This window comes from Mixophyes fleayi, chromosome 9 (genome assembly GCF_038048845.1).
Source record: "Mixophyes fleayi isolate aMixFle1 chromosome 9, aMixFle1.hap1, whole genome shotgun sequence".
Classification (NCBI taxonomy): Eukaryota; Metazoa; Chordata; class Amphibia; order Anura; family Limnodynastidae; genus Mixophyes; species Mixophyes fleayi.
This window is the reverse complement of record NC_134410.1, coordinates 99,632,666-99,660,649: the sequence shown is the minus strand read 5'-3', so window position 1 is coordinate 99,660,649 and position 27,984 is coordinate 99,632,666. Positions and strand designations below refer to the sequence as shown.

At 38.3% G+C, this 27,984-nt stretch overlaps 1 protein-coding gene across 1 annotated transcript in view; it reads right to left on the bottom strand.

Annotated features, from left to right (window-relative positions):
• NR6A1 (nuclear receptor subfamily 6 group A member 1) overlaps nt 1-27,984 on the bottom strand; it is a 203,049-nt gene that overhangs the window by 133,574 nt on the left and 41,491 nt on the right. The window contains exons 2-3 of the mRNA XM_075184715.1: nt 22,574-22,612; nt 7,862-7,912 (exon numbers count right to left, since the gene is read on the bottom strand). Coding sequence (XP_075040816.1) covers nt 7,862-7,912; nt 22,574-22,612 — 90 coding nt within the window. The remainder of the gene's footprint in view (nt 1-7,861; nt 7,913-22,573; nt 22,613-27,984) is intronic.

Genomic DNA, 27,984 nt, shown 5'->3' with positions numbered 1-27,984 from the left:
AGGACCATTACGGACACTAAAAATTAGATGCAAAACAATAACTGTGTCCTTAACTGACCGATTTTGCACAAGTTTCACTTTTGTGACTTTCCAATCCCAATTAACCCTAATTGTAGAGAGGCAGCTGAAACTCAAAAATAAAAAAAAATAAAACAAAAGAAGTTAATGGAGGCAAGATTGATACACCCTGTACAATTTAATGGGATCTTTAAGAATGGTTTGAGTTTCTGTGATATCTTGAGGACTGTATGGTAAACAACTCATGTATAAAGTGGCACTGCCCCCTGGTGTTCAGATATCTAGTGATGGGTAAAGCACACAATATTTATGGCTGCAGATGCTTAATTGTAGCAAGCTGATCGACATATAGGTAACTGAATGGAATTATTTAATGTAAAATGTTATCACAACAATAATATAGGGTTACAGTAGTTTCATAAACTTTATGCAATTCACCATAGTAAGTTGGATGTATGAACACTAGTCCTGCTGCAGAAAACCTCCAAACAATTGCATGGAGTGCAAGCAAATGCATGCATAAAACATGTATGTGAATTTTTTACATGTGCTTTTCATGCTGTGAGCAGAACATGATTAAACTGAAGAGTCCTGACCGATGCATTAAATATACAGTGCAGGGGATGGATAATTAAATTGGGAAAACAAGCCACTTACAAAAAAAAAAAGAAAAAAAAATAGATATCAAGTGCAAAAAACCTGGGGTAGGTCAAAGAATAAAGTTTTTCATACATAATTAACAAAATGTAATACAGAGCAATCTCAAAAGGTCAACTCACTTAATTAATGTTGCAATGTTGTGTTTGCTATATTACACAGCTAGAAGGAGGCTGTCAGCATATGTTATTGCTTTTTTTTTTTTTATAGACAAATTTTACCTATTGCCCTTGCCCATTTCTTATATCTCACTTCCAGAAGATGTGGACAGAAGGTATGAAATGAGGTGGGTGTGGCTTGATGTCATTTGCATATGTTAGAAGTGGTAGTTCCGGGCCTCCCACGGGATGTATTATCTGTCTGGAGGATTTTATAATCTGTGAATTTAATATGACTCAACTATAGTTAGGTCAAACTACAGAGGTGGGCAGAAAAGGAAGGCGGTGGAGGATTCTTTTTCTCTTGAGTCAATCACTAATTTTTTGCTGGGGCTGTCCAGTCCCATAAAATATTCAAGGCAGGCCCAGTAAACCATTTGAAGATGGCTCCCAGCAGTTTGATGGGTGGATAGCACTTGTCATTCACAAATATGACCGTTAGGAGGTCCTGACTTGGTGATTGGTAAATGACAAGAAGTATCATCATCAATTTATGTAGCGCCACTAATTCCACAGCACTGTACAGAGAACTCACACACACACTAGGGTCAATTTGATAGTGGCCAATAAACCTTCTAGTATGTTTTTGGGAGAGTGTGGGAGGACACTAGAGCACTTGGAGGAAACCCACGCAAACATAGGAAGAACATACAAACTCCACACTGATAAGGCATTGGTGGGGAATCGACCTCAGTGGTGTGAGGCAGAAGTGCTAACCACTAAGCCCCCGTGTTGCCAAACTATCCACCAATATGAGTGATGTGCATATACTAGGCACGATACCCAGGACAACAAAAGCCAAAACTACTTCTCTAAAAGACAGTGCAGGACCACAGAAGGGGAAAGTTCAGCTGTGGCAGAAAGCTGTAATAACCAGTTTACAGCTCTGATCTCTGATTGACGAATGGCCGGCGCTATCTACCAAACTGAGTCATGTACTGGATATTTGTGGCACAGCTAAATTTAATTTCCTTCACGATGAGAGACAGCAGAGGACAGAAAGAGTTAATTAATTAGGGTTTGCACTGTGTCACCAGCAGAGACTGGTTTGGTTTGCACTGAAGAATCACCAAAGAGATTTACAGTGTGAATTGTAAAGTCAAAGATTCAAAGAGCTATGCATTATATAGCCAACAGAGATCTGAGGTCTGCGTTTTAAACCAACCAGAAATGTGTTTGCATTGTAAAGCCACTAGAGACGTAGGAGGTCTGCTTTGTAAAGCCACCAGTGGTTATAGAGGTCTTCACTGCAATGCCAGAGACTTAAAAGAATATGCACTGAAAAACCACCAGTGATCTAGGATGTGCATTGTAAAGTCCCCAGAGATCTGTTGACTGCATTGTATAGTAACCTGAAATTCTGGGTTCTGCATTGTAAACCAACAATAGACTTAGGGGGTCTGCCCAGTACAGCCACCAGAAATCTAGGGCCTGCATGTAAAGCACCAGTGGTTATAGGGGTCTGGCATTGGTTTCCTCTGGATGCTCTGGTTTCCTCCCACTCTCCAAAAACATACTAATGGGGTCAATTTTGATAGCAACCAACTAACCTAATCTGTCTGTATCTGTGTGTATGTTAGGGAATTTAGATTGTAAGCTCCAATAGGGCAGATACTGATGCGAGTAAGTTCTCTGTACAGAGCTGCAGAATTAGTGGCGCTATATAAATAGCTAATGATGATGATCAAGAACAGGGTCGACTTTGCATAATAGTCACTGTATTTTATTGTAGAGGTCACCAAATACTCTCTGCATTGTATATCATCAGTAGAATGCTATCTGTATTGTAAATGGGTCAATCCAGGTGGTCACTGTATTGTTCATCTGGCAATAAAATACTCTCTGTATTGCATATCCGTTACAAAGATGTTCTCTGCATTATATACAGTAATGGCCACTAGAATGCTCTCTGTATTGTAAATCGGAAAATAGAACAGGCTCTGCATTGTAAAGCCCTAAGAGATTTCTGGGTCTGGATTGAATGCTGGTCCAATGGGACTGTGTGGTATTTGCATATTGCTCTTAAAAAAATAATATATCTCGTTGGCTGTGTAAAACCATGCCCACATGACTTAGCTGCATCTATTGTTTTCTGCTGCAGCGCACTTACTTGTTTCTGTCCCACATTCCAAAAGTTACCAGACTCTCCCCTCCCCTCACACCCTGACCATCAGGATGGCAGGATCACCTGGAAAGCCACAAAATTATGCGATAGTCCGATAATTTAATGAATTGTCCTAACACACACACACTGAAAAACTTTACTCAAGGCGTCCATGAGCGTTAATACTTTGTACAATATAAGAAGTGCCATGGGAATGCTCATAAAGTACACAGTACATTAGGCTGCAGTAAGTCTTTCAGAACAAACTTTAAAAGTTCTGTTAAAAGCAAGAACAAAGTAGAAGGTTTCAACAGGTCTTGTTTTTTTTTTGGTTTTTTAAACACCTTTGTGTATGAACCTATATTATCAGGTCTTTGGTTATCTGAGATGAGCTTAATGTAAAATCACTTTCCGGCACATTTCCTCTTTCCTACTTTTCTCTGGTACATTTGTCTCTTTTATGATCTTATTAAGTGGACATCTCTTGTTCTCATTTTGTGATTTAAGAACAGTATTAAGCTACATTGGAATTTATACGACTACATTTTTGATCTTTGCTAATCTGTCACTCATGCCGGAAACTGTACCCAATTTTGTTACCAAGTGAGATTGTTGGTGGTACTAAACTTCTTATTTCCCGTATGGTTTCAAGTTACGGATACAAATGGTTTATACAACTATAAATGTTCAGATTTTTGTAACGCTGATACCTTAGGACAACAAAAGCTTTCTATATAAATATTTTCAAATGTTTTATATCTCGTATACATAAATCTCTAACAACATAATGTATTACAACACAACTCTTCATATTTGTGCAAAATAATTTTAGAATATGTAAACAGATAAGAAAACTCAAATCTGAAGTTATTTAGCATATTAACCTTTTTCACTACGTAGCCATCAAGATTTCCCCCTATATATGTGTGTCTGATGTGTTGAGTGTACATCCTGTTGACTTGTATTTTATGCACAGCACAGCAACTTAAGGACACTTTACAAAATGACAAAATAACTAATTAACAGCAGCAGTCTCCTAATTTACTTTTCAGTGTTTCTCATTTTTCCAAAATACACTTTTCTTAGTGCATAATTGCCAACTCTCCCGAATTTTCGGGAGACTCACGAAATTCGAGTCGGTCGAGAGCAGGCAAGTCTCCCGCATCCCTGCGCAAAAGGACACGATTCGCAGTGAATTGCGTCATTTTGGGCAGGATTGCGGGATGCGGGAGTTTGCCTGTGCCCCGCCCCCTCCCATCCTCTAGTCACACCCCTCTCCCGGACTGCACTTGCCGAAAGTAGGACTTAGTGTAACAAGTTCTACACCATAATATTTTTAACGGCTTTTTTGGTAACCCATTAGACGATTTAATCATAAACTCATGTTCAAAACATCACGTGACCAGGGGGTGGAGCTTATTGTAAAAATGGTCAGAATCGAGAAGCTACAAAAAGGTGCATCTCGTCTTTAGTAAAACGCAAATAAAATCATATTTACATAAAAACATTTCTCACACTGTTTTCTTCTCCTATCTCAGGCTTATATTATTCAAAAACTTTGGGGGGTATCCAATTAGGTCCAGGATTTGCCGTACTGCGCGACTTCACAGGTATGTTAATAGGGTACTGCAACATCGCAGATTTTCATTCGCAACCTTATGGGGTGTGAACGAAAACCCACACTATTGCGGTCCCTTCCGATGCAGTGCTGCGAATCCCGGACCCAACTGAATACCCCGCTTTTAGCTTACACTACATTACCAACAACTATATAACCAATCTATTTCTTTAAATAATTACTTCAAGTATTTTAAAAAAAGATGGCTAACTTCCATCTAATGTTTAGCTAAGAATAAGAACAGAAGTCACAGGAGAGTAAGAAGAGCTGTATAAATGTTTTCTAGCTTTGTATGGTCGTTCAAATCTCTTCTAATATCCTTACAATTTACAGTACGTTATATTATATGTATATTAACACCAAGTTCAATAACCACACTATGCAAGCACAAACTGAAACAAAGGACAAAGAGGGCCCTGTTGGTGAAACCTCAAACCTGAATGGAAAAGGGGAACAAAGGCGTTGCAGTCAAGATATGATACAAAAGTAACCATGTTAATTATTACTGCAATTGCAGCACTATATTTTCAATCCACAAGGAGGGGCTGTAGAGCTTCTGTCCAGCATAGAAGTGTCACAACTGATGAACCCTTGTCCTCTGTGTGTTCTTCAGTGTGAAGTGTCATCTTACAGTGAGGTGGCAAAAACTGTACTCCATATTCAAAATGTGCCCATACTAGTGTCTTATGCAATGGTAATACTACTGAGCCTGACAAGCATATGCTTCCGGTATCTAGCATCACATTAACTTTGCTACCACTGCATTTGTTTTGTTTTATTTTTTTGTCAAAGAAAGTTATTTTTGTTTAAGACTTAAATAGAAGTGGTACTTGACTTGATCTCATAGTGGCTATGTAGTATGCAAGACAAACAAAGTTGAGAACCGCTGATTTAAACAAAATGGCCAGTGAAATTACAGATTAAATTTATAATGTAGATAAATGTAGGGTTTTGCATCCACCCTGAAACAAATTTATTGATTACAATTTGGGAAAACTGAGATCGACAAGGACTTAGGAATAGTAGTTGATAGAAAGTGGAATAGAAGCACACAATGCCAGGTAGCAGCTTCAACAGCAAATAAAATCTCTGATGCATAAAAAGATGGATCAATGCATATGCAGAGCATAGGGAACAGGACCCCTTAGAGTGGTGCCCAAGAGCCAGTTTTGCTTAGATGGGTGATGGCACAGGCCAGTGGAATGGATCCTCCAAACACATTGCCTCTGCTTATACAAGAGCTGGGCAGCAACAGTGAGGGCTTCAGCCGGGTACTGGTGATTGCAGACGGCACAGGGGGGCCCCAACTGACTGGTGGAGGGGTTGTCTTGCGGCTCCAGTGCTTTTGATCACTCCCAGCATTATGGGTGTAAAGTTTAGTCCCATGCTGTGGAGTCGGACTAGACCGCTCATTCACGTTTGGCCCAGACATAGCAAATCTGGATATGTTTGCCTGGTAAGTGAGAGGAACAATTCTATATCCAATGTGGGTGGATTAGAGATGGGCGAATCTCCAATGTGTATCGGTGCTGGGAGCTCACAGCATCTACTTCCTTCAGGTATGGTTGTCACACTTCCAGGATAGCTGCGTACTGTGCACCACCTAACCTTAATCTGTGTACCACCAGTGGCACACGTTCCACTGGTTGAGAACCGCTAGTCTAAATCATTCTGTAGCAAGTTACAACCCTGCTCTGTGTTAATAACCCTACACAATTTACTGTCATCATAAAATCTGGACACCATATTTTCTAAGCTATCTACAATTATTAAACATTATTTACAAGATTTAAATGGACAGCGTCCAATACGGATTCCTGTGTGGTACACCACTAATAATATTAGCAGAGTTCTAATTTAAACCATTTATCTTCTATCCTTATATCTCTTGAGAAAACAGTTTGAAAATTATATTACACATTATATTTCAGAAATGGACTCCTGAGAATATCCTCAAGTAATTTTCCCAAGACAGAATTCAGTTTCGAAAGGGCTATAATTTTCTAGTTACAATTTTGTTCCTTTTTAAAAACTGGAAGCCCATCAGCACTGACCCGGTCCACAGATAAGAAAACAGTGGTCCATCAATTACAGATAGCAGTTCCTGGATGCCATCTGGGCCAGTGGCTTTATCAACTTTATAAACACATTTTAATGCTATGCTACAGTACACAGCTTATTTCTTTTTTTTATTCCCTTCTTTGCACAAACAGACAAAAATAATCATATATTGTTTTATGAGGTCTATTTAATGGACTCGTCTAACCCCACCCAAAACTAAACTGTTAATTTTGGGTGGATGCTTATACCTTAACAACTGTCTTCAAGTTGGATTTAAAGGCCTGAATCCCTGGCTGTATCTATGTAGTTAGACCTGTGGCTTCCACCTACATAACTGGCTGCAAGTGCAACAATGGAGCAATTTACATGTCTCCACCCGCAGTATTAAATCTGATCTGTTAGATAATGGTGGATAATGTTGGTTGTTAAAAAACAGCTATTAGCATATAAGTACCTTCTGTATTCAGGATTACTATACTGTTGAGCAGGTATATCAAACTGGTGTTTTGAAGGCTGTTGATCTTGCACACATCATATGTATTCCTCTGCCTCCTCTATGACTTTCAAATGCATACTTAATAGTCCCAATTTTTGCAAGATTGCAAAGGCTTATTTTGTCCCAATTTTAAGAGGAATGCAAAAGCCATTTCAATGGTGTTCAAATAAGTATGCCTACCCTTTTAATTTTTCCATTATTATTATTATTATTAATATTATTTCCCAGTTGAATTAGCAGTTCTAATAATGTTTTTCCATGGTATTATTTGAAATTGGGGTTGAAAATGTAGATCTACATCATAAATACAGGTACGAATGAATGTAAATGGAACCTATATCGAAATCAGGAGTGGTGAAGAGGCTTTGTATCCCTTTAAATGACATAATTATTCAAAGAGAGTAAGTGTAGCTTCATTTAGAATGCAGCCACATGGGGGTTTTATCCATTCATCTGGATTTGACATGCCTGCTGCAGATCCTCCGGTAGCAGATGCTGTTGCTGTGTAATATCTCAATCTACACTGGAACTCCCACTAGTGGCTGATGTAGGTGGAAATCCCAGAAACAATCAGATGGATAAATCTATGTGTGTGTTCGTTATATCAAAGGTCTACCTAAGAGCCTTTTAAGGTCATGACAAAACATGAAAGAGACAAAAGGGAGAGAGAACAAATCAATGCATTTTGCCCACGCAAACTTTATCTTGCACCAGTCAGCTTAATATACCAATAGATCAGCCTTACTTACCGACCAGCGAGTTCATTTTAAATCCGTCAGACAGAAGGTCAGATATGTTTCCTACAAAAGATAAGTAGGCTTTTAATGGAAAATTCATCTTTGCAGATTTACAGTAGATCAAAGTAAACATAATATACATCGGTTTTACTAATGGTAGTGTGCATTTCTTATTGTATCAAATTTCACTTCACAGAGGTATAAATTTTCATTCTATATATTTTTAACAATTTATGCCACAAATATGAATTCGAACGCATGTAAGAAAGGTAACTGGTGGCTTCCATAGGAGTGATAAAAGTTCATAGAGAAAACAAAATGTTCTACAGGAAAAGAGCTTGCATTATATTCCTTGCCCTTGTTCTAAATGAAAGAAGCTTGGAGCACAGTGTCTTAATGATGCCTGCTCACTCCAGAGTTAACGTTTGATTCCTGACAATGCTCAATACAATCCTACAATATACAGTAAGGCCTGAATACACACAGAAGGATGTGCTAGGATGGCTTTCTAATGCTTAACCTGGCACGGGTCAGCTCCTCCTGCCCTGTGGGGGGTTAAGGCAAAGGTCAGCAGATGGTCAACTTGTAGCATACCTGCTCCTGCATAGTGTCCACTACGGCAGAGTTGCCAGATGGCAGGACCTCGGTCTTAGACCACAACTGTCACAGCTAAAAATCACAAGATACGACTTCCTCACAGCAGTAACCTACACCTGTACACATCTGGAACCATTTCTCCTGGAACCCACTGGGATTATTAAAAAGAGGTAGAATGCCTACTCGATCCTAAAAGGCAGGGGCAATTCTCGGTCTGCTTAGAAAAGCAAACCAAACTGGAACAACAAACGGGAAGAAAAATCAGATACTTTATATTACGTTTGAAATATTTTTTTCCTCTACCCACAAAATCAAAATACAGAGATATATTTTTATATAAGCGTCTTAAAATATCAAAATATGTCTTTTGACACAAATTTGTAGGGAGATGGTGTGCTTACCCTACCCTAAAATTGGCCTAATTACAAACATATAGGTCCTGATTCACCTTCGTACGAAAGACACTTTGCGTGCTGTATCTTGTGTGAAATAGCTCTGCGCATGCTCAAAAATGGAACTTATGCCAAATAACACAACTGCATGCAATTCATGTGTGACAGTAAATGACACTTTCTACTGCCTACGACCTGAAGGACCGAACGAGGGAGGGAAGCGGCAGACGAACGTAGGCAATGTACAAGTAAGGGCAGGCCAACGCAGATTCAAGCTCTGGGCAGCTTGTACTTATGTGTTTTTTAGCCATATTATTTGCACCAGCGAGAGGGCAAGTATAAGTACCAACCAGATAATGACTACCTGGACACATGCTTCTAGACAGTACAGAACATGTCTATGCAAGGAAGAGAAACTATAATAATGGATTGTATGCACAGTACGCATTAAGAACATCCTGATTTTTGTATTTAACGTGAAAATTAATATATATTTTTTTTAAATATTTTTATGAATGATTATAGTATTATGAGTTGGTAATATGTTTACATATGGCATGTAACAATTCGGCAGAGTGTAAGTCATCATCATCTATTTATATAGTGCCACTAATTCCGCAGCGCTGTACAGAGAATATAATTAAACCCAGATACAAATGGAAAGGTATCTTGAGATAAGCTTGTATTTGAATACGGGCGCACAGGCGGACCAGTTACATGCGATTGAAGACGAATCAGGCTTATAATGTTTGGAGAGTGTTAAAGGATGAAAATATTTCTCTATGGCTCTTATTACATCCTGTAAGGATGTAATTAAAAACATACAGGTTAAGGAAATTTGTTCTTTTGATGAACTTTAAGTCGATCTCTCACCTATAGATAGAAAAAAATATCCATTTTGTAGGCTAATATCTAGCCTATCAATTCACTAGGTACTCTGTGCCTTTTGCGTCAGTGCTGGCACTAGATGCTAGTGACTTTAAGGCTGCCAACAAAACATTGCTTTATTTAATTTAACCTTAAATCTGTATCATTCATCTCATTTTAAAGTATCATACAGCTCAACGCTACATGTAATAAACACATAAAGCTTGCATAAAACACTTGCAAGTTGTAACAGCTCTAAAGTAAATCCTTTACCATGGGAGTTGAAGATAAAGGTAAAAAAAGAAAAGAACTCTACATGGCAGTATTTAAGCGTCTCAAAGAATTGCCTCCTTCAGCATATAAAACAATGTTAAAAAAATAAAATAATCTATAACAAAAAAAATCTAATTAAATGGACATTGCTGCAGCAAAATAAGGCTCTTTAAAACCGACACGGTTAGATGTAGCTACAGATAATGTATAGGAATTAAAAACCAGTACCAAACATTGTGAACCCATACTAGACAGAATTAGGAACTAGAAAACACAAGTTTGTGTCCACCTGGCCAAATGTCATAGAACACAGAGTTCCATTGTGAAAAAACAGATCCTCTTGCCAGATTCCTTGGTATATATAGGGATCAAAAGTTGTCCCAATGTAATATAAACAAATTGTAGATAAGGTAAGCAAGTTCAAAGAAAGTGGCTGCCTTACTTGTATAGTATGAACTTATTAGCTATCCATCCTTTTATCTCCTCTTATTTTCAAAAGTATCAATGGGAGCAGCAAATCGCAAAGAGCCCTCTCCTCCTCCGCGGTGTACTCTATCCACGCATTTCATCTCAAATCAGGAGAATTTCTTGAAGCTTATGTATATAGTTGATATTTAGTGCCTGGATATTTTTTGTCTGGTTCATATCAGACTTGTAGTCTTCAAAAGATCTGCCAATCATATTGAACCCATATCGTCTTCATAAAAATTTAGTTTCTGACACTATATTAAAGACACATATGCAAGGTGCCAACTGTTGATATATTTACGGCCATCTCCCAGAAATGGCGTTTTATAACTCTGATACTAGTAATACCACAGACATTTATTGCTTTACCAGTAAATGTAACACATCCATGAGAATGGCTGTTGAACAATAACAATCACTGCAGCTGAAATACATTACTCCAGTGTTTAACAACTCCAGCCCTCTTAACAGTCCAGGTTTTAATGATAACTGTGCTTGAATACAGGTGATTACAGTTCCTCAGTCGTGCTGATTCAACTAGCTCAAGCATGGACAGCCTTAAAACCTCTAGGGGTATATGTAAAAAGCTTCAATTTCTGCAAATAACTGGAAATCGGCGACTTTGCAGGAGAAATTTAAAGCGGCGCTGGTTTGTAAAGGCAAACGTCCCCGATTACCAGCAACTTGCAGAAATCGGAGCTTCATACATTTACCCCCTAATGTTTGAAGGGCTTGAACACTAGAATTGGGAACCACTGCGTCATTTCAGGGTTAAATAACACAAAATAGTCAGTATGGCCAATATATTCTATTCAAAAGTGTACCCACAGCCAATAGGTACAAATCCATATGCAATAAGGGCGGCAATGAGAAAAATATAAGTTCACTGGATTTCCTGACTGAATTTGATCAGGAAAGAAAATCCAAGCACCGTCCAGAATTACATCACAGCCCACCAATCAGAGCCTCAAAATCAAAATCATGGGGGAATCCACACAGCCGAAGAAATACACAGGCTGCAGCTACTTTTCATGGTACTTGCAAGACAAAGCTGGCCACTTGCTGTATATAATGTGAACTTGCTGCACATTAAATTAATGTATCGTCCATAGACACAAATAGAACAGGGCCATCTGTAGACCACAACATCAGTGGCCAAATTTTTTTTTTTAGTTTTTTTTTTACAAAGCAACTCTATTGATTTTCAGTAAGATACATTTCAATAAGAAAGGTGAAAGCCACTATAAATATCATAATTCTCTTAACACATGCATAAAATGGGATTATGGAACAAGGAAACAGTTCGAGACAACGTTGTGCATTTTATGTATTGTATCTTTTGTACAAATACATCACTAAAAAGCTCTCATTTTGGATTTAAGGTCCCACCATACACATCTGCGGAAAAATATGAAAGGTCTGACCATTCGGCAGAGTCAGGAGAGGCGCTACCATAGTCCAACCAAATTTTTTATCCTTACAGATCAAATGTTGATTTGTGAATGATGGCCTTTTGGGCATTTACACCATACTTGTCAACTCTCCCAGAAAGTCCGGGAGACTCCCGAAATTCGTGTCAGTCTCCCGGACTGCCGGGAGAGCTGGCATTTCTCCCGCATCCCGAAATGAACTTGCTAAAATGACGCGATTCTCCCGGACGTCGCCTACTGGAAGTAGGCATGTAAATTTTACACACTACAATTTACAGTCAGCTAGGTATAAAACGGCCTAACTGCCCCTTAAATCAGAGATTGTAAGGGCACCTTTACATTGATAGTCCAACAATTCGGGTTCTCAACTGAATGCTCTTCAATAAGATGAAAATGATAAACATGATAATATGCAAATGGGTGTCCATGCTGTTGGTAGTACATTTGCTGTTAACTACATTAGTATTGTAAAACCTATACATTACTAGCTATCTCTATTGCATATATGCCTTTATCATCAAGTAAGTTTGATCTGCAGGACACACTATAATCTTAATCAAACAGTTTAGTTACCATGGATCTGACAGGTAGTTGAGGAGACAGGATAAAGAGATGACAGTAATGTAACATCATTATGCACAGAGTTAAAGGGGGAAACTAATACAGATCCAAATATATGAGAGAACAAAAAAAAAAAAAAAGAGCAAATAGTGCACAGGTGCAACAGAAAATAAAAGTACATAGTTGGACACCTTGCTACAGAGTTAGTTAGTCTGAACGTATGATGAACATCTCAGTGCTACAATCCCAATCATTAGTGGTTTACTGAATTGATTTACCAAATGCACATTTGCATTTAAATACCCTTTAAACATACTAAGGGTTAGAGTTATCAAACATTCTAAAAAGGAAAAAAGTTTAGGTACCCATAACAGCCAATAAGATTCTAGCCATCATATTCTAGAATGTACTAGATGAATAATAGTTGGAATCTGATTGGTTGCTATGAGCAACACCTCTACTTTTCCTTTTTAGAAGGTTTTATAAACCAACCCCAGAGAGAGAGCTTACTACCAATAGATATTCCCTGGGCAATAAATATCCTCTTCAAATTTATAACATAAGAAAAACACTTCTTACAGAAACCGCGGCTGTTGGTAAAAGTTCACAATAACTTAAATTTAATCTGGAGAATTATTAGAGCAGAAACTGTACAACACAAAAAATAAGTGGTAAACTTTATTATTTTTGTTTGTCATTCTCTAGTTTCCCTGTCCTTAATATTAAGAAAGTATTAATGAATCCCAGTACGGTACTGGACCCAAAGCAAAGTTGGCATTAATGGAGGTAAGTCATGATATGTCTGTCTAGCAATCAGAGAGAAAGACTTAGTCAATCTCTTGCTAGACCCACAACCAACCTTTCCCATACACAGTTGGGCACAGTGGCAAAAGTACCAATGGTGCAACTTGGCAATAATGGGGCCCTCTGCACAGAGAACTAGTGAGCTGTGGGCCCGGGTTGCTTCCTCCCTGCTTCCCTGTACCAAGGCTCACAGCTCGCTAGCGCCGCCTCTGGTTGGGCTTGCACATTTCCAATGGTACCATCTTGAAATGCTTGAATGAAGAAGATAAACACCACCCATGCTGGCACAGAGAGCTAAACGATATATAAACTTTACACAACAGCCTACACTAGTGTGTATGCTAGGTATTTCGGTTTCTGTACAGAAGACACTATATTTATGAACGGTTTCATACATTGGTGTTAAATCCCATAGCCTCTGTGCACAGGTCATTTAATAAGGTGAAGACTCTGCAGAAGTTATTTAATAAGTTGACTGGTTGTGCCAAGCAAGTCTCCAGACACTCAAGTTACATGCCAATATACCGTTATAACTGAATCATGGTCTGGGTGGATGCAATCGGTGGTAACATTTTGAGGGCAATATCCTTATAACTTCTTAAGATTCTGAAGCTGCTGTTCCCTGAAAATAAAACTTACTCCCCCCACTGACCTCTTTCTAACAGCGATATATGAATAGCTACCAATTGTTTCCAGTATTACATAGTGTTTACGCTCACTGAATGGGATTAATAATTCAACCCTTATAGGATGATGACCTTTATTAGGGTACCAAGCTTTTGCGGTCGAGATATCAAGGCTAAAGCGCTGCTGTGAAACTCCAGGGTTTCTTTATGTGGCATTCATTTTATAGTTTAATTACACTGGCAGACATAAATCAATTATTTCTCCTGTTTTAGGCAACAATGCAGCTCATTCTTATGTGGTGGGTTTCTGGCTCTGTGGTACCAAGAAGCCTTGTTCTTCAGAGTTTTATGACTGTGCAGTAAACACCATTGCTTACAGAAGCTGCCCAAGCATTTGGAGAGGAGGTTATGCTTTCTTGAACTTCTATCGACCTCTGACCGCCCTTGTCCCTCTTCACTGCCTTGCTGGGTGTTGTGGAGAGGGCAACATCTCTTGCTAGAAATGAACTTCGCCTGAACCTGCGACATAGCATTGGACTCCTGAGGAGACGGCTGCAGAGCAGGTCCTCAACTTTCCCGTGTCGTGGGGTTATCACTAGGGGTGACGCATGTATTTTGGCTCTATATTCTCTAACAGGAAAAAGTCCTATTTCCTATAACTATTCTTCTAGCTATGTCCAATTTAAAATAAAGTGAAATGCATTAAACAACAATATGACATAGAAGCATAAAAAACACACATCTGATACACAAAAAGGTCTATAGCCGCTTCCAGGAGACAAAAGAAAAATACATTATAGATATAATTGTAGGGACCCTTAATCCTAATACTACCTGCTACACTTGTGTTATCACCAGAGAGGCTTAAGGAACACTGCTGGAGGATATTACAACGGAATTCCACATGTAACGAGACTCTTCATTATGCAAGTTTCTTATCTTACTTACCATCAAAGTCACGTTTTGATGGCTACAACACTAGTTGGACACCCTCTTTCAAACTTTGGCTTCTATTAGGCTGCTGACTTTAAATAAGCCTCCAAACAAAACAGAATCTACCGTTGGGAAGTTTACTAGGTATGCCTGATCCACTGGGTCACTAAAACCTCTACTGACTTATATACAATACTACCACTCACCTGCTTCAAATAAAGTAGTAGATGACGTTCCTACTCCGCATACTTTCCAAGGAATGCAAATGATGCATGCACTAAGTGAGGGCATTGGCTCGTCTGTATGAATCAGAGTAGTATATAGGAGGGCATTGGGGGGACTGTCAAAGATTAAAGGGATCAAGCGAATCAAGTGAACGGTTCATCACAGGTAAGTATATATTTTATATCCATATTTAAATTTTATCATAATAAACTGCACCAAATAATAGATTGAAACTTCTTGGTTGAATTGTTCTTTATGGCAATGAACTCATTCATTAATGGTATTTTTTTTTTAGACTGTACATCAAATTACAGACTTTTGCAGCTATACTGGGCACCACTCTATCTATAAATCTGACACCAGCAGAATATAGGAATTTATCGTCTGTATCATCTTTGACATTAAAGTGGGGTATCACCCTACTTAGAGATCCTTTCCCTGGAGCCCTGGTGAGTGTTCCCCACTGAAGCCGGGAGGCAAGACTCGACTGTCCCCCAGCCCAGCATGCCCCTGGTGTGACCACGCGGACCAATGAAAAGCTACAGTCCGGGTAACTGCAGCTTCTTATTGGTCCTCTTGCTCATATACCCCCTGCGCAGCCATTTTTAATTGGTGACCTTAAGAGTTGTGGGTGCTCTACCACCAAAACTTCCTTTAAATCTTTACAGACAAAGTATTACACAACTTGAAGAGGTCTTCATGCCTGTGACAAAAACACACCTTAAGTCAGCATTCGTAGGCAATATAAAAATTTGAGCAAAGATGATTTCCAGTGGTCTGTTTGTACGGTCTATGTGATGACTTCATTGTAGCAGGTTAACTACAGCTTTCCTATGCCAAGTGTAAACTATAAATGTTCATTCACATTTCAGTTAAGGGGACCAGTTCATAAAAACCAATGAAAACATAGTATGCACAATTATGGTCCATTTGTCTGCTACACACGTGAAAACCCTGCAAGTAATACTGTTTACAGGACACCTATCTATGCTTTGAAATCCTCTGCTCAGGGTTCTACACAGAGGACGCGGGAATAAACCAGAATGACACAAGACACCACAGAGGGAGCACAATCTTCACAGTGAAATTATCTTGCATTGTAAATCTCTACACTCTTATGATAAGCTTGAATGTAATGTACACTCTAATTGATTTTTACAACATGTTCACTTCAAAGTTATATGGGACTGGGAGTACAATCTACTAAGGACAGAATAAAAGCTCTACAATAAATGTCACAGAACAATTCAGTAAAACAAGTGTGTTTTTCTGATAAAAACAAATGTTAACTTATCAAGGAATAACAGGTTTCTTCCTCTCCAACACCACAACATTCTGGAGCAACATGGGGAAGCATTGTGCTAGGCAGGTCTTGCAGAATGCAGAATAGACAAAGGAAAACCTACCCACACATTATTACAATGAACATTGCTGTATAAAATGGTGAGTTTAAAATTACACGTGTTGTCCAGTACAGACCATCAAAATATTCATAGATTGCTTTAGGGATCACATATATTAAATTAATTTTATTCAAAAAGCAGGCCAGCGTGTTGCAAGATTTACAACATAATATGGATACTGTTCATTATTACCCTGTATTCATAAAGTGCCAACATTTTAGTAGTGGTGTACAATATGTAAGCTTCACTTCTGCAACATACTAGTGCAAATCAAAACGGAATGGTAAAGAAGGAATTGCTTGTGAGAGTTTAGAATACTCACAACTGGCAATTTTTAATCTGTTGTTCCCCACAGGAGAAAATCACTGAGCTTATTTTCACGAGTGATTGATTTTTGCAATGATTTTATGCTGCTGAAAATTGCCACACTTAGGGCCCAATTCAATTGGCCATGTTATTCGGGAGAATAACACTACATGTGCACTATTACCACTACTACGATAATTTTAATGCTGATTTTTGCTCGCAACCTGTATTAAAAGTACCGTAGTGCGGGCCACGTTGGCAATTGAATTCCCCCCCTTATGTGGCCTAACAGTGTATACGCTGTGTCCGCCACGTAACTGTCAGAAACCAATGATTTCAACAGAGCTGCATTTTCCTACACTGTCTCATCCACAAGGCTGTCTCAATGTCAACAGCCTCAACCTCGCTTATGGAAAACCGCTACTGTGGCATGTTCCAATAATATTTCATGGATGACTATGGGAACAGATTTTCAGCTGTCATTTTTATGGCTATAATGACTGCAGAGAAATCACCAGTGTGACATTACGCTAAAGCATAGTTTCCCACCTGTGGTACGTACACCCCAAGGGGTAACTCAGGTTCATGGGGTACTTCAGTCTGCTTAATATTACTCAAAACAATAAGTTCATTCATTAACAATAGAACATGTACAAAACTAAAATCAGAAAGAGTATTTTTAAAAGGACTGGACTGGGCTGATATACATTTACCCAATTTAGGGGATAGTTCGTATTAACATTTGGCATCACATAGGGCTACATATTAAATAGGTTAAGAAACCCTGTAAAGGTTTATAACTGCTAAAACAGCAATGTACAGACATCCGGATTGAAAATGGTTACATTGCTGGTTTAAATTAAAGCACATCCTGCCATAATAGACAGACATGTGATGTGGACACTGAACACTACAGCTAGCCCTTATGTGTTGGGGACATATGTTGTATGTCTAATGTACCCAAGCTACGCCATTAATTAAAGCAGCTGAGGTTAAAAAGGCAAAGCCCTGAGGCCAAAACACTTAGGAATTTGGATATGCTTTATGTCCATTCAACAGTATCTTCTATAGGAGATGCAGTGGCAAGGCCAATCTCAAAGAAACCCTAAAGTAAAGTGTAAAATGACAGTGTTGGCTCTGCCTGAGGTCTAAATGGAAGAGACAACATCTAATGGCCCTGGTTAATTATTACAAAAAATGTGCAAACATGTTTCTCACAATAAAGTGGACCATCCAGGTGCCAGATTCACCTTGTCAGCAGAGATATATTTAGATATTACCCTAAATTTATGTTTGTATAATCACTGGATCTTTATATAAAGAAAACATTTATGGTAGACACTAATATATATATATATATATATATATATATATATATATATATATATATATATATATATATATCTCTATATCTATCTCATCATCAACAAATGTTGCTTCATAGCCAATTGTCTTCTCAGTCGATTTTTCAATCACATTACAGATAAACAATATCGTCCAGATTGTAAATGCAAGCGGGTCAGCACAAAAAAAAAAAAAAAAAAAAAGCTTCTTCCTAAACCAGCTTAAATAAAGTTAGGGATTTCAGAAGCACACAAAATCCCCATCAAGACTTTGTCACTCCTGGCGAAGTCCGGAAAATGAGAAGCGTTTGTGAACATGGCTCTGCGAGAGTTTTAAATCTGCTGATGTATGCTCCTGTCTGTGCACCGAAATATTTTGGAGACATTCACACTGTTCAGCTTTTGCTGCTGACCGAAGCTTAATTTATTATAATTGCTGTGGAAGGGTTTTTAATGTAATTAAATGGGATTCTCCTACATCCTGTTTGTGTTCTATTGTAGAAATGTTTAGCTGTGGGGAATCAGGTGATCTGAATGGGAGACCACGGGTGAACTACAGATAAAGAAACCTAGTGAAGATAATGAAAACAAAAGAGAAACTCATTAGACTGTGATCTGGTGGACTTATTGCAAGCTATTTGGTGGTTTGTGCACTGTATATTCTTTTTTCATTATACATACAGACCCACCATCTTTTTATACTGAATTTTATACGTTTGTTTCTAAAATACCATAATGCCAAAACTAGCTACTGCTATACAGTTTACAGCATATAAACCATAGGGCTAATTTTACAAAGCAAATGGGAACTAAAGCCAAGCTTCAATTTACCACTAGCAGAGCTACTTGCAGCAAAAGTACTAGATTCCTGGAATTATTCAGGAATTGTCTCTCTCCTCTACAGAGCAGTGTCCACTTCTTTGGACAATGGAACAAGGCTGGTGTGGTTAATCAAGCTTGTGTAAAGCATACTCAGTCACTCTGTATAAACATAGGGCTCACATTAGCTGGATTTTTACAGCTTTAGGAAACATTGGTCACATGGATGCCTGTTTTTCATTTAAAAATTATAGGACAAGGGGCGCAACAAATGCCGCCTCCGTACAAGGGGCGCAACAAATGCCGCCTCCGTACAAGGGGCGCAACAAATGCCGCCTCCGTACAAGGGGCGCAACAAATGCCGCCTCCGTACAAGGGGCGCAACAAATGCCGCCTCCGTACAAGGGGCGCAACAAATGCCACCTCCGTACAAGGGGCGCAACAAATGCCGCCTCCGTACAAGAGGCGCAACAAATGCCGCCTCCGTACAAGGGGCGCAACAAATGCCGCCTCCGTACAAGGGGCGCAACAAATGCCGCCTCCGTACAAGGGACATACACGGCAGCCTCCGTACAAGGGACATACACAGCACCCTCCGTACAAGGGACATACACGGCACCCTCCGTACAAGGGACATACACGGCACCCCTGTATAAAGGGACATACACGGCACCCCTGTATAAAGGGACATACACGGCACCCCTATATAAAGGGACATACACAGCACCCCTATATAAAAGGGACATACACAGCACCTCTGTATAAGAAGCAGACAGCCTAAAACCTGTATAAAGTAGCATACAGGGAGTTCCACTCTGTGTGTGACTAGTTGGCTACATGATCATCAGCCTGGTAGCTCACAAAGATTATGTTTGAAATGTACTGTTGCACTTCATGGATCCACAAAGAGAGGCAGAAGGGTCATTAGTTCAACCTTTTCATCAGCAAGGTTATACATTAATACCTACAACCATTCAGTAAGCCCATTTAGTATAAGAAACCTTAAAAATTTCTGGATGTCTCATCTATAAATGATTAGGGGCATATAGATTTTTTAATTCTGGAGAACATTATTAAAATGAATGTTCATATCACATCCATTTCATTAAATAGACAATTAAAGCTCTACCCCATACCATAAACGTACACAAAATATGATACAGGTACAGTTAGCAGGTTAACATTTTTTTTTTAAAAAAAGTGCACCTTAACAGCAACTAATAAATGTTATACATGCTTTAAAAACTTTCAGCAAATTATAAATGTAACCTAATGATCAATCCAGCGCCATGAGGAAAAATATACCAATTACAATGTGTTGTGTAAAATAACAAATCTATAAGAACTGAAACATTACACTAAAACACAAAAATACAAGGAAATCTTAAATACTGTTTCATGGTGCAAAGTAACAAATTCAGTATATGTGTAATTACAAGAAGATGTGGTCTAGCAGTGGTAATAGATACAGTAAGAGCAGCTGAAAAGCTCTTTTCATTGAGGATTATGGTTGATTGATAAATCTGTCTCTGCTCACAATGGACAATTTGGCAGGTGGCTCAAAACAAGGGATAAAAAGGAAGAGCTCCCGTGGCTGGGGTGGGCCAGATGTGACTGATCATGTCAGTCTTCTTAAGCATGTTATTACTAGTAATGCCTAACTACTAGTTAGTTATACATCACTGGCAAAAATGCAGAGCTCCCTGAATTTCAAATCTGGAACACACAACATTAATTACATTACAGATGTAAACTTCTTGGCTCACAGTATTCTATTCTCTCAGCCGTTCAGCATCAAACAGTAGCTGCTAGCTTAAGCTGCTTTATAATAGTATTATTTTGGAAATTAATACAGGATCTTTGTTTTCACATTGCTAATGTCCTGAAGTCACCAATTACATGTTACTGTATCAATGGACAACCCTGTACAGTACTTATAGCTCTATGAGGTTCCTCATGCACAGGTTTATAATATGAAATTAAGTTTCAAGAGTAGCAAAAACCGTGTCTCAGATTTTACTCCTCCAAAGTAAAAATGTCAACATGAGAAGGGTTTAAAGTTAAGGCTAATACTTTCTTTATCTTTCCTGTTTGCACCAGATGTCAAACACTGAGTGTGCTGAAATAAGCAGAAGTGTACACAAATCAATAAGGAACCATCTTCACCTCTTTCCAAAATGACCAGTCAAGGCAAATTAGATTGGGAGATGACTTGGGTGCAAAGCGGACGTCCAATTAGGTTTCCTTCAACATCTGCTGTCGGGTCAGGGCTGTGGGTGCAAACACCATTGCCCCTGCCCCCTGCATACCAATTTCTACTTCATCCCCTGTTGGAAGTTTTAAATATCCTCCTGACCTCTGCATTTCTATCTGTGGTTTAACCATTTACTCTACTGGGAACTTTCAGTGATATACAAAAGTAATTAAAATAGAGAATCGGATTCAGGGTTGATAAAGTGGAAATAAAAAGTGTCCAAATTATACATAGACACACATCATACATGTGAACGGGGATACAGAGGTGATTTATACTGACTTACATCAGTTCTATAATTCAAGCTTTTTTCATATTGTGGCTGCCATGTTGCTATCTCCCAAAGTGGGCACACAGAGGGCAAAGAAGACTACGTGGGTAGAGGAAATGCTTTGCTCTGGTTATATGGATATTATGTAAAGGTTCTCTACTGAAAATTAACTTACATTTCATGCCAGGGACCCCCACAGATGAGGAGAACTCGCTCTACCAGAGAAGTGACATCTTCTGCTCCAACACAGAAAATCAGGAGCAGCTGACTTATACCGTACTTTATGTTGGTTGCCAAAAGCTGACAGTCCTGGTAGGGGTAAGCTCTCCCGAATTGTGTGGGCCCTTAGCATGGGAGACCAATGGGTCTGCTTGTTGGGGAAAGGTTGATGGTATTTAAAAATAGTTTCTTGGGGCTGGGATTATTGTTTAAAAGGTCATATATACAGGTAAAGGAGCTTTTAAAAAAAATAATTACAAAATCAGTAACATGATATGTGGGTGGGAATTTCACAAACATATGGCACTGTGAAAATGCCAACAGAGTAAAAAAAAAATAAAAAAAAATGGACAGTCAATGAAAGGTGAGACAGTTTAGTTCACAACTGCAAAGAGATATATATCAGCTTTAACAAAAAGCTGATCTCGGTTTTGAATATTCAGCTGATAAAATACATAATATTATAACATTCAACAAGAGAGAAGGGTTAGATTATACATAATTATATATATTTATGTTTTTCTCCAAGTCTCAGGAATGTGAATTATGTTTTCTTACTATTTTAAAGAAATAATAATAATCTTTTAGTCTCCAAAGCTACAAAGTGAGATAATTGCTAGTACACACACATTTAGGACTGCTGTTAAGTGATTAGCCCCAGTACCATTGATACTAATTAGAACATAACTCTTTCTCCCTGTCACCCTAGCATTAGAGGTATGGTAGCTAAGCAGCTCCGTAAAACCTACTGTTATATAGAACATTTATTTGCAACAAGAAAAAAGGTTTTTTTCAGACATGAGCGATTCAAATTGAAATAATTGGAATTACTTCACAGATGACCACAAATAAGAAAGATTAATTTACTGATTATGTGAAGGATGGAAATGAATCATTCACTATACAAATAAATGGTGATGGTGATTCACTTACCAGCTTGTTCATTCTCCCCAGGAATGTCCTTGTAAAATCCTGGAAAACATATAGAAAACCATATTTAGTGAAAATAATTGCCTGATATACCAAATAATAAACTGCTTAGAAGACAAGTAGACCGAATGCTTTTTTTCTTTGTCAGATATATGAAGAATGAGTGTAAAATAAGTTTTGGTTTTACCCAGACTCCTCTTTCCTCTACCTCTCTAAAATGTACCACTAAGTTAAGAGTTAGATGGAAGACTGAAGCATGAAATTTATTTTATTCAGTCTTATTAGTAGACCCCCTGTGAAAATCTAACAACTTGCAGTCTGTACAGAATACTTGTATGACTTCCAATCCAAAAGGATAGAAGATAGAGAAGCTTCACCCTCCTAAGTCTTTAATATATGTCATTTGGCAGGAAACGAAGTACAGAGTTATACTCTGGAAAGATTCAGTTAAGGATACAAAGTCCAGTTCTATCAGGTACGATATTTAGCCTAGTAAAACACAGGGCTTAATACTGCTAACCACTTCTACCACAACTTCTAAAGATCGCTATTCCAACAGCCAAATCATACAACAGCCTAAAGTATGGATGGCCAGACGTTTGGACTCTATGGTCTACTCTATAGACATAATAGTAATATTTATTAGGTTAACTAGTAAATGATGAAAAACAACATCAAACATATACAGTTTAAATAAAACAATTATATGCACCAGGGAGGACGAAGGATTACGCAATGAAATTATGCCATAAGATCACATGATCATTGCAGAAAGAAGGGAATAATCTTATATTAACAATGAAACTATTAATTTTCTAACAGTATTATCATAAATAAAAGATCTACAATTTATTAAAACTTATTATACTAATTTTTAATTCCCCAAAAATGGACAGTGCCACGTATAAGACATTTCATTATATTTAATTCATTGTTTGTTTTTCTTGCCATATTGGAGACTAAAGTCTCAATGAAGAGTTACAAAAGTTTTCCCTTTACATAACTTATTTTGAGTATGCTCACTATTATACAGTCAACCATGTTAGTATCCTCAAGAGAATATGGCATTTGTGAGCATTATAGACAACTGGGGTGGGAGGGGAGGCAGCAAATTTACCAATCTACCAAACAACTTGCCGCGGTGAACTGGTAGATCACAATCGACTGTTTGGTCACCATTGCTCTAAAGGACATATTGTGTATACACTATGGACAGTGAACAGTTTCAAATGCCAACCAAAAGCAGAAAACGACGCTTCTCTAACCTGGCCTGCCAATGAGCATGGTTTATAAAATCGAGGGAGGCAAAATATGCTTTTTATGATAGCTGTTCTGCAATATACTCTATGCTGAAAGAGTCTTATTTATGCTTTGTATAAAATGTAATTTCTTTTAGAGCTAAGCAAGTACAATTTAGCGAGACATATGGCTCATTTCCACTGGAGTCTATGGATCATATTCTAAAATAAAAAAAAAATAGCACTAAACAACTACAAGGCTGATAAAGTCCCAAATTTGGGGGCTCTCAGGACCCTTAGTTTCCTCCTTTTTCAGAGCTCTTTAACACCTAGTATGTAAATCTCAGCACACACATTTTTTATTATTTTGTGAGCCGTTATGAGCAAAAAGAGTCATGCTTGCCACCATATTATTGTCAATCATAAAGTATCTGAAGATGTCGACAGAATGATATGCCGGGGAGCAGAGGCGACAAGCCACAGGGAAACCAAGACTAGGCAATTGTCTTTAAATCATTCTAGGTGCAAGGTGCATAATTGTCTGCACTATTGTATTAGAGTTAATTAGGGGATACTTTGTTATGCCAAGGCCCACCAAGCCAGCAAAAATAAATTGTGCTCACATATACAGTGAATTTTCCTTTAACATACAGAGAATGGTATATAATTGCTTACTCTAAATCAGAGAAGCACCAGAGAGTAATGTATCATATTACATGGTGAAATACTGTACCCACATTGGTTTTATATATTCCTGTTCTCATGCTCCAACAGAGTTGCACATAGTAAATTTTATTACCCATGTCCATAAAATCACAAAGATCCTTGTTTCCACTCATCATTCACAAACATAATGCAGCCGTGAAAACGTGTATGATATATAAAGTTTAAACAATCTTTTAAGGCCAGGGTACCTTGTGAAATTTTAGAAGCAATACGTTCCAGCATGTAAGACGTTGAACTGGCAGAGCTGATAAAATAACACACAAGACAACGTTATAATAGATAACCTGTGGCTTAGTAACACCCCTCTGTTCTTTAATCGTTTTTGCAGCAACCGTGCTCATAAAACAGTACTACATAATGCTAACAGTTATAACCTTCATAAGAATTATATGAAATCTATAGATGTCAAGTTGATTTTATGTTGAAAGGAGATGTCTACCTTTTGCGGACTTTATGTATTTAACTAAGCAGATGCCAAGGGTCATCTTCACTAATGGAGGCCCAAGAGACACCCTTTCTAGTAAAGCGGTACTCAACACCTCATTTTTTTTTTTCTTTTGAAAATATCTTTATTGTTTTTCACAAGTTAATAGACAAAGTACAAACATTCATTTGTATCCATTTAGAATTATTACATGAAAATAAATGAAAAACAAAGTCGCAAAGAATGGAACGTTATTAAATATAACTTGTCTATGAGGGAAGACAAACAGAGTGGGAGAGTCAGGAAAGGAGGAGGGGGGGGGGGGGGGTAGATGAATGCTTGATATTATTTGCTTCATTTTTGGACAGTTGCGATGAATTTTGGGGAAGGAATTCAGATCCAACAAATGAATATGGAGTTGAGTTGTTGTGTATAAATCAGTGGATTAAATGTAACCAAGGTAATGTATAGATTACTTCTAAATTGTCTAGGACATATCAAACGGTAGTTTATGTAAATAGCAAAATGGTGGGAACTCATCCAAGTGGTTTAAAAGTTCACCTGCGGGTTATTCCGTGTAGCTGGAATACTTTACATTTGGAATGTAAACCAGATACTAGTTATGGTAGCGGGTACTGACGGAGGGGAATCATTCTGCCAAATCGCCGCTATAAGGCGTTTAACTGTATTTAAAATAGGTTTACTCATTTTTTGGTAGGCCGAGGGGTATGTGGAATGGGTCTGGGGAGGAGCGAGAATAAAAGGGAATCAGTCATTTGTATGGACGATTGTATAAGTGTATGCACTTGTCGCCATTAGGGTCTTATTTTGGACAGGACCACCACACATGCAGCAGGGTACCTCGACAACCACCTCCTCGTCAGCACTGGTCAGAAGTATTTGAAAATATGGCATGTAGACGCGAGAAAACCAAATACCACCTATAGTAGATTTAAAGAAGTTTTCCTTTATTTTCACAGCTATCGATGATGTTTGCTCAACACTTCTTAAGCTGGGTCCCCACGTGCCATTGTTCTCAGCACCATCATCACCATTTAGTTATATAGCGCCACTGATTCCGCAGCGCTGTACAGAGAACTCATTCACATCAGTCCCTGCCCCATTGGAGCTTACAGTCTAAAATCCCTAACACACACACACACACACACACACACACACACACACAGAGACAGAGACAGAGACTAGGGTCAATTTTTTGATAGCAGATGTGGTCTATAATATGTAAACATGACATTCGAGGGACCTCACTTACAATGTGCATCTCTGCTCTAGCAGAATATATGTACCCAATACCTTAATCTCAAATGTCTCCTTGTGAACACTGCATGATCTATGTGTACAGCTCGGACAACTCTGCCTCATCTGCCAATGTTTCAAATCCCAGCATAAAAAAAGCTATTTGTGCTGGGGAAAGTCTACTTAAGCTAAATACATAAGGTCCACTAAATCTGTACATATTCTTTAAAAACATCATGACTGTGACTTCTAATAAACTTTCAAAGATCTATAGTTTTGTGCTGCTTACTTTTCTTCACTTTTGCACAGCAATGTGGCCGTCTCATCCTTTAAGGTACAGTCTATAACATAATTTTTACCAACCCTGCAGGCAACATTGCCTTCTATAGCAGTCCATTTATGGACTGCATGTACCTCCTAAGTACATGGTCTGACTGAATCTTCCTACAAATATTTTATTCAGTAGAAGCAAACACATTATAACCAAGGCTGAGGTCAAAAAAGCAGTTACAAAAACCTTCACTAAAACAAAATAAAAATAGAAATCCATTTGAAATTTAATAGGGATTGGCTTTTAACAAATGGCTTTATGTATTAATATATTTTAGCTTTTCTTCTAATGTGCCTGAATTGTGATGCATGGGGCAATATCTTCAATGGATAATTGCTGGGCAAGTAATAAATATTCATACTTTCTGTATTGCCACCTCCAAAAATATGCAAATAAAAGGTTCTTTGCAATTTTTACAGAGCCCAAACAATGCTGTTGGACATTTCATTTGCGTTGTGTTCACATTTACAACACTTAAAAATACTAATAGAATATGTTGTTCTAGTCAAGTATGGTTTTAGAAACACCATCAAAGCAGAACACTTTTTTGGGGGGATAAAAAAAAAAAAAGAACCGCCCCCCATGCAACAGGTGCACAATAAAATTTGGCATCTTGTTTACATGGGTAAAAGTTCTGCCTATGTGAACAATGAACATAAGTGCACTCAAAATTGGAACCTATGGCACTATTAAAACTCCTCAACTCCCCAAAAAACCCGCTATCAGTTGACTTTCAGATCTTCTTTGGTAAATGTCACATGTTTGCTTCGATAATTACTTGATAAACTGTTATGTCTTTCTTCAAAGTTAGCTCACCCACCCACCCTGGCTCGTCAGGCTTCCTGGAATTAGCCTCAGTTTCCTTTCAGCCATTTATATAATCAGACAGAATCATTTATTTCTGTTGTAAGATGTAACAAAGTTTATCTCTGGGTACAACTGTATTTGATACAGAGTATAGCTACACTACATGGGCAAAACATCACATTATATGTGCTTGTTGAACATCTCATTCCAAAACCCACTATGCAGTTAGAAAAGTTCCAGAGCACATCATATCGTTTGATTTGATTTTTAAAATCAGACTAAAAATCTCGTTCAATGATGGAACAATGTCTTTCCAATGCTGCAGTGTGTACGCACTCAGGACCGGCAGTGTCCTTAGATCTCTATGGAGTGTGCAGTCCCGATCTTTTCAGCCCATGGTTATGACAGATGTGGACAGATCCGACAGCAAATTGTGAAAAACATCAATAGTATGGACATATGAATCGGCATGCTGATCGGGACTTTCCGTCATTGGTAAAATCGTTAACAATATCGCATCGAAAGATATTTAGTGTAGTGTGTATCCAGTGAGGTTGGGCACTGATGTTGGGCGATAAAGCCTGGCTCACAATTACATTCCAATTAATCCCAAAGACCTCCAATTGTGCTA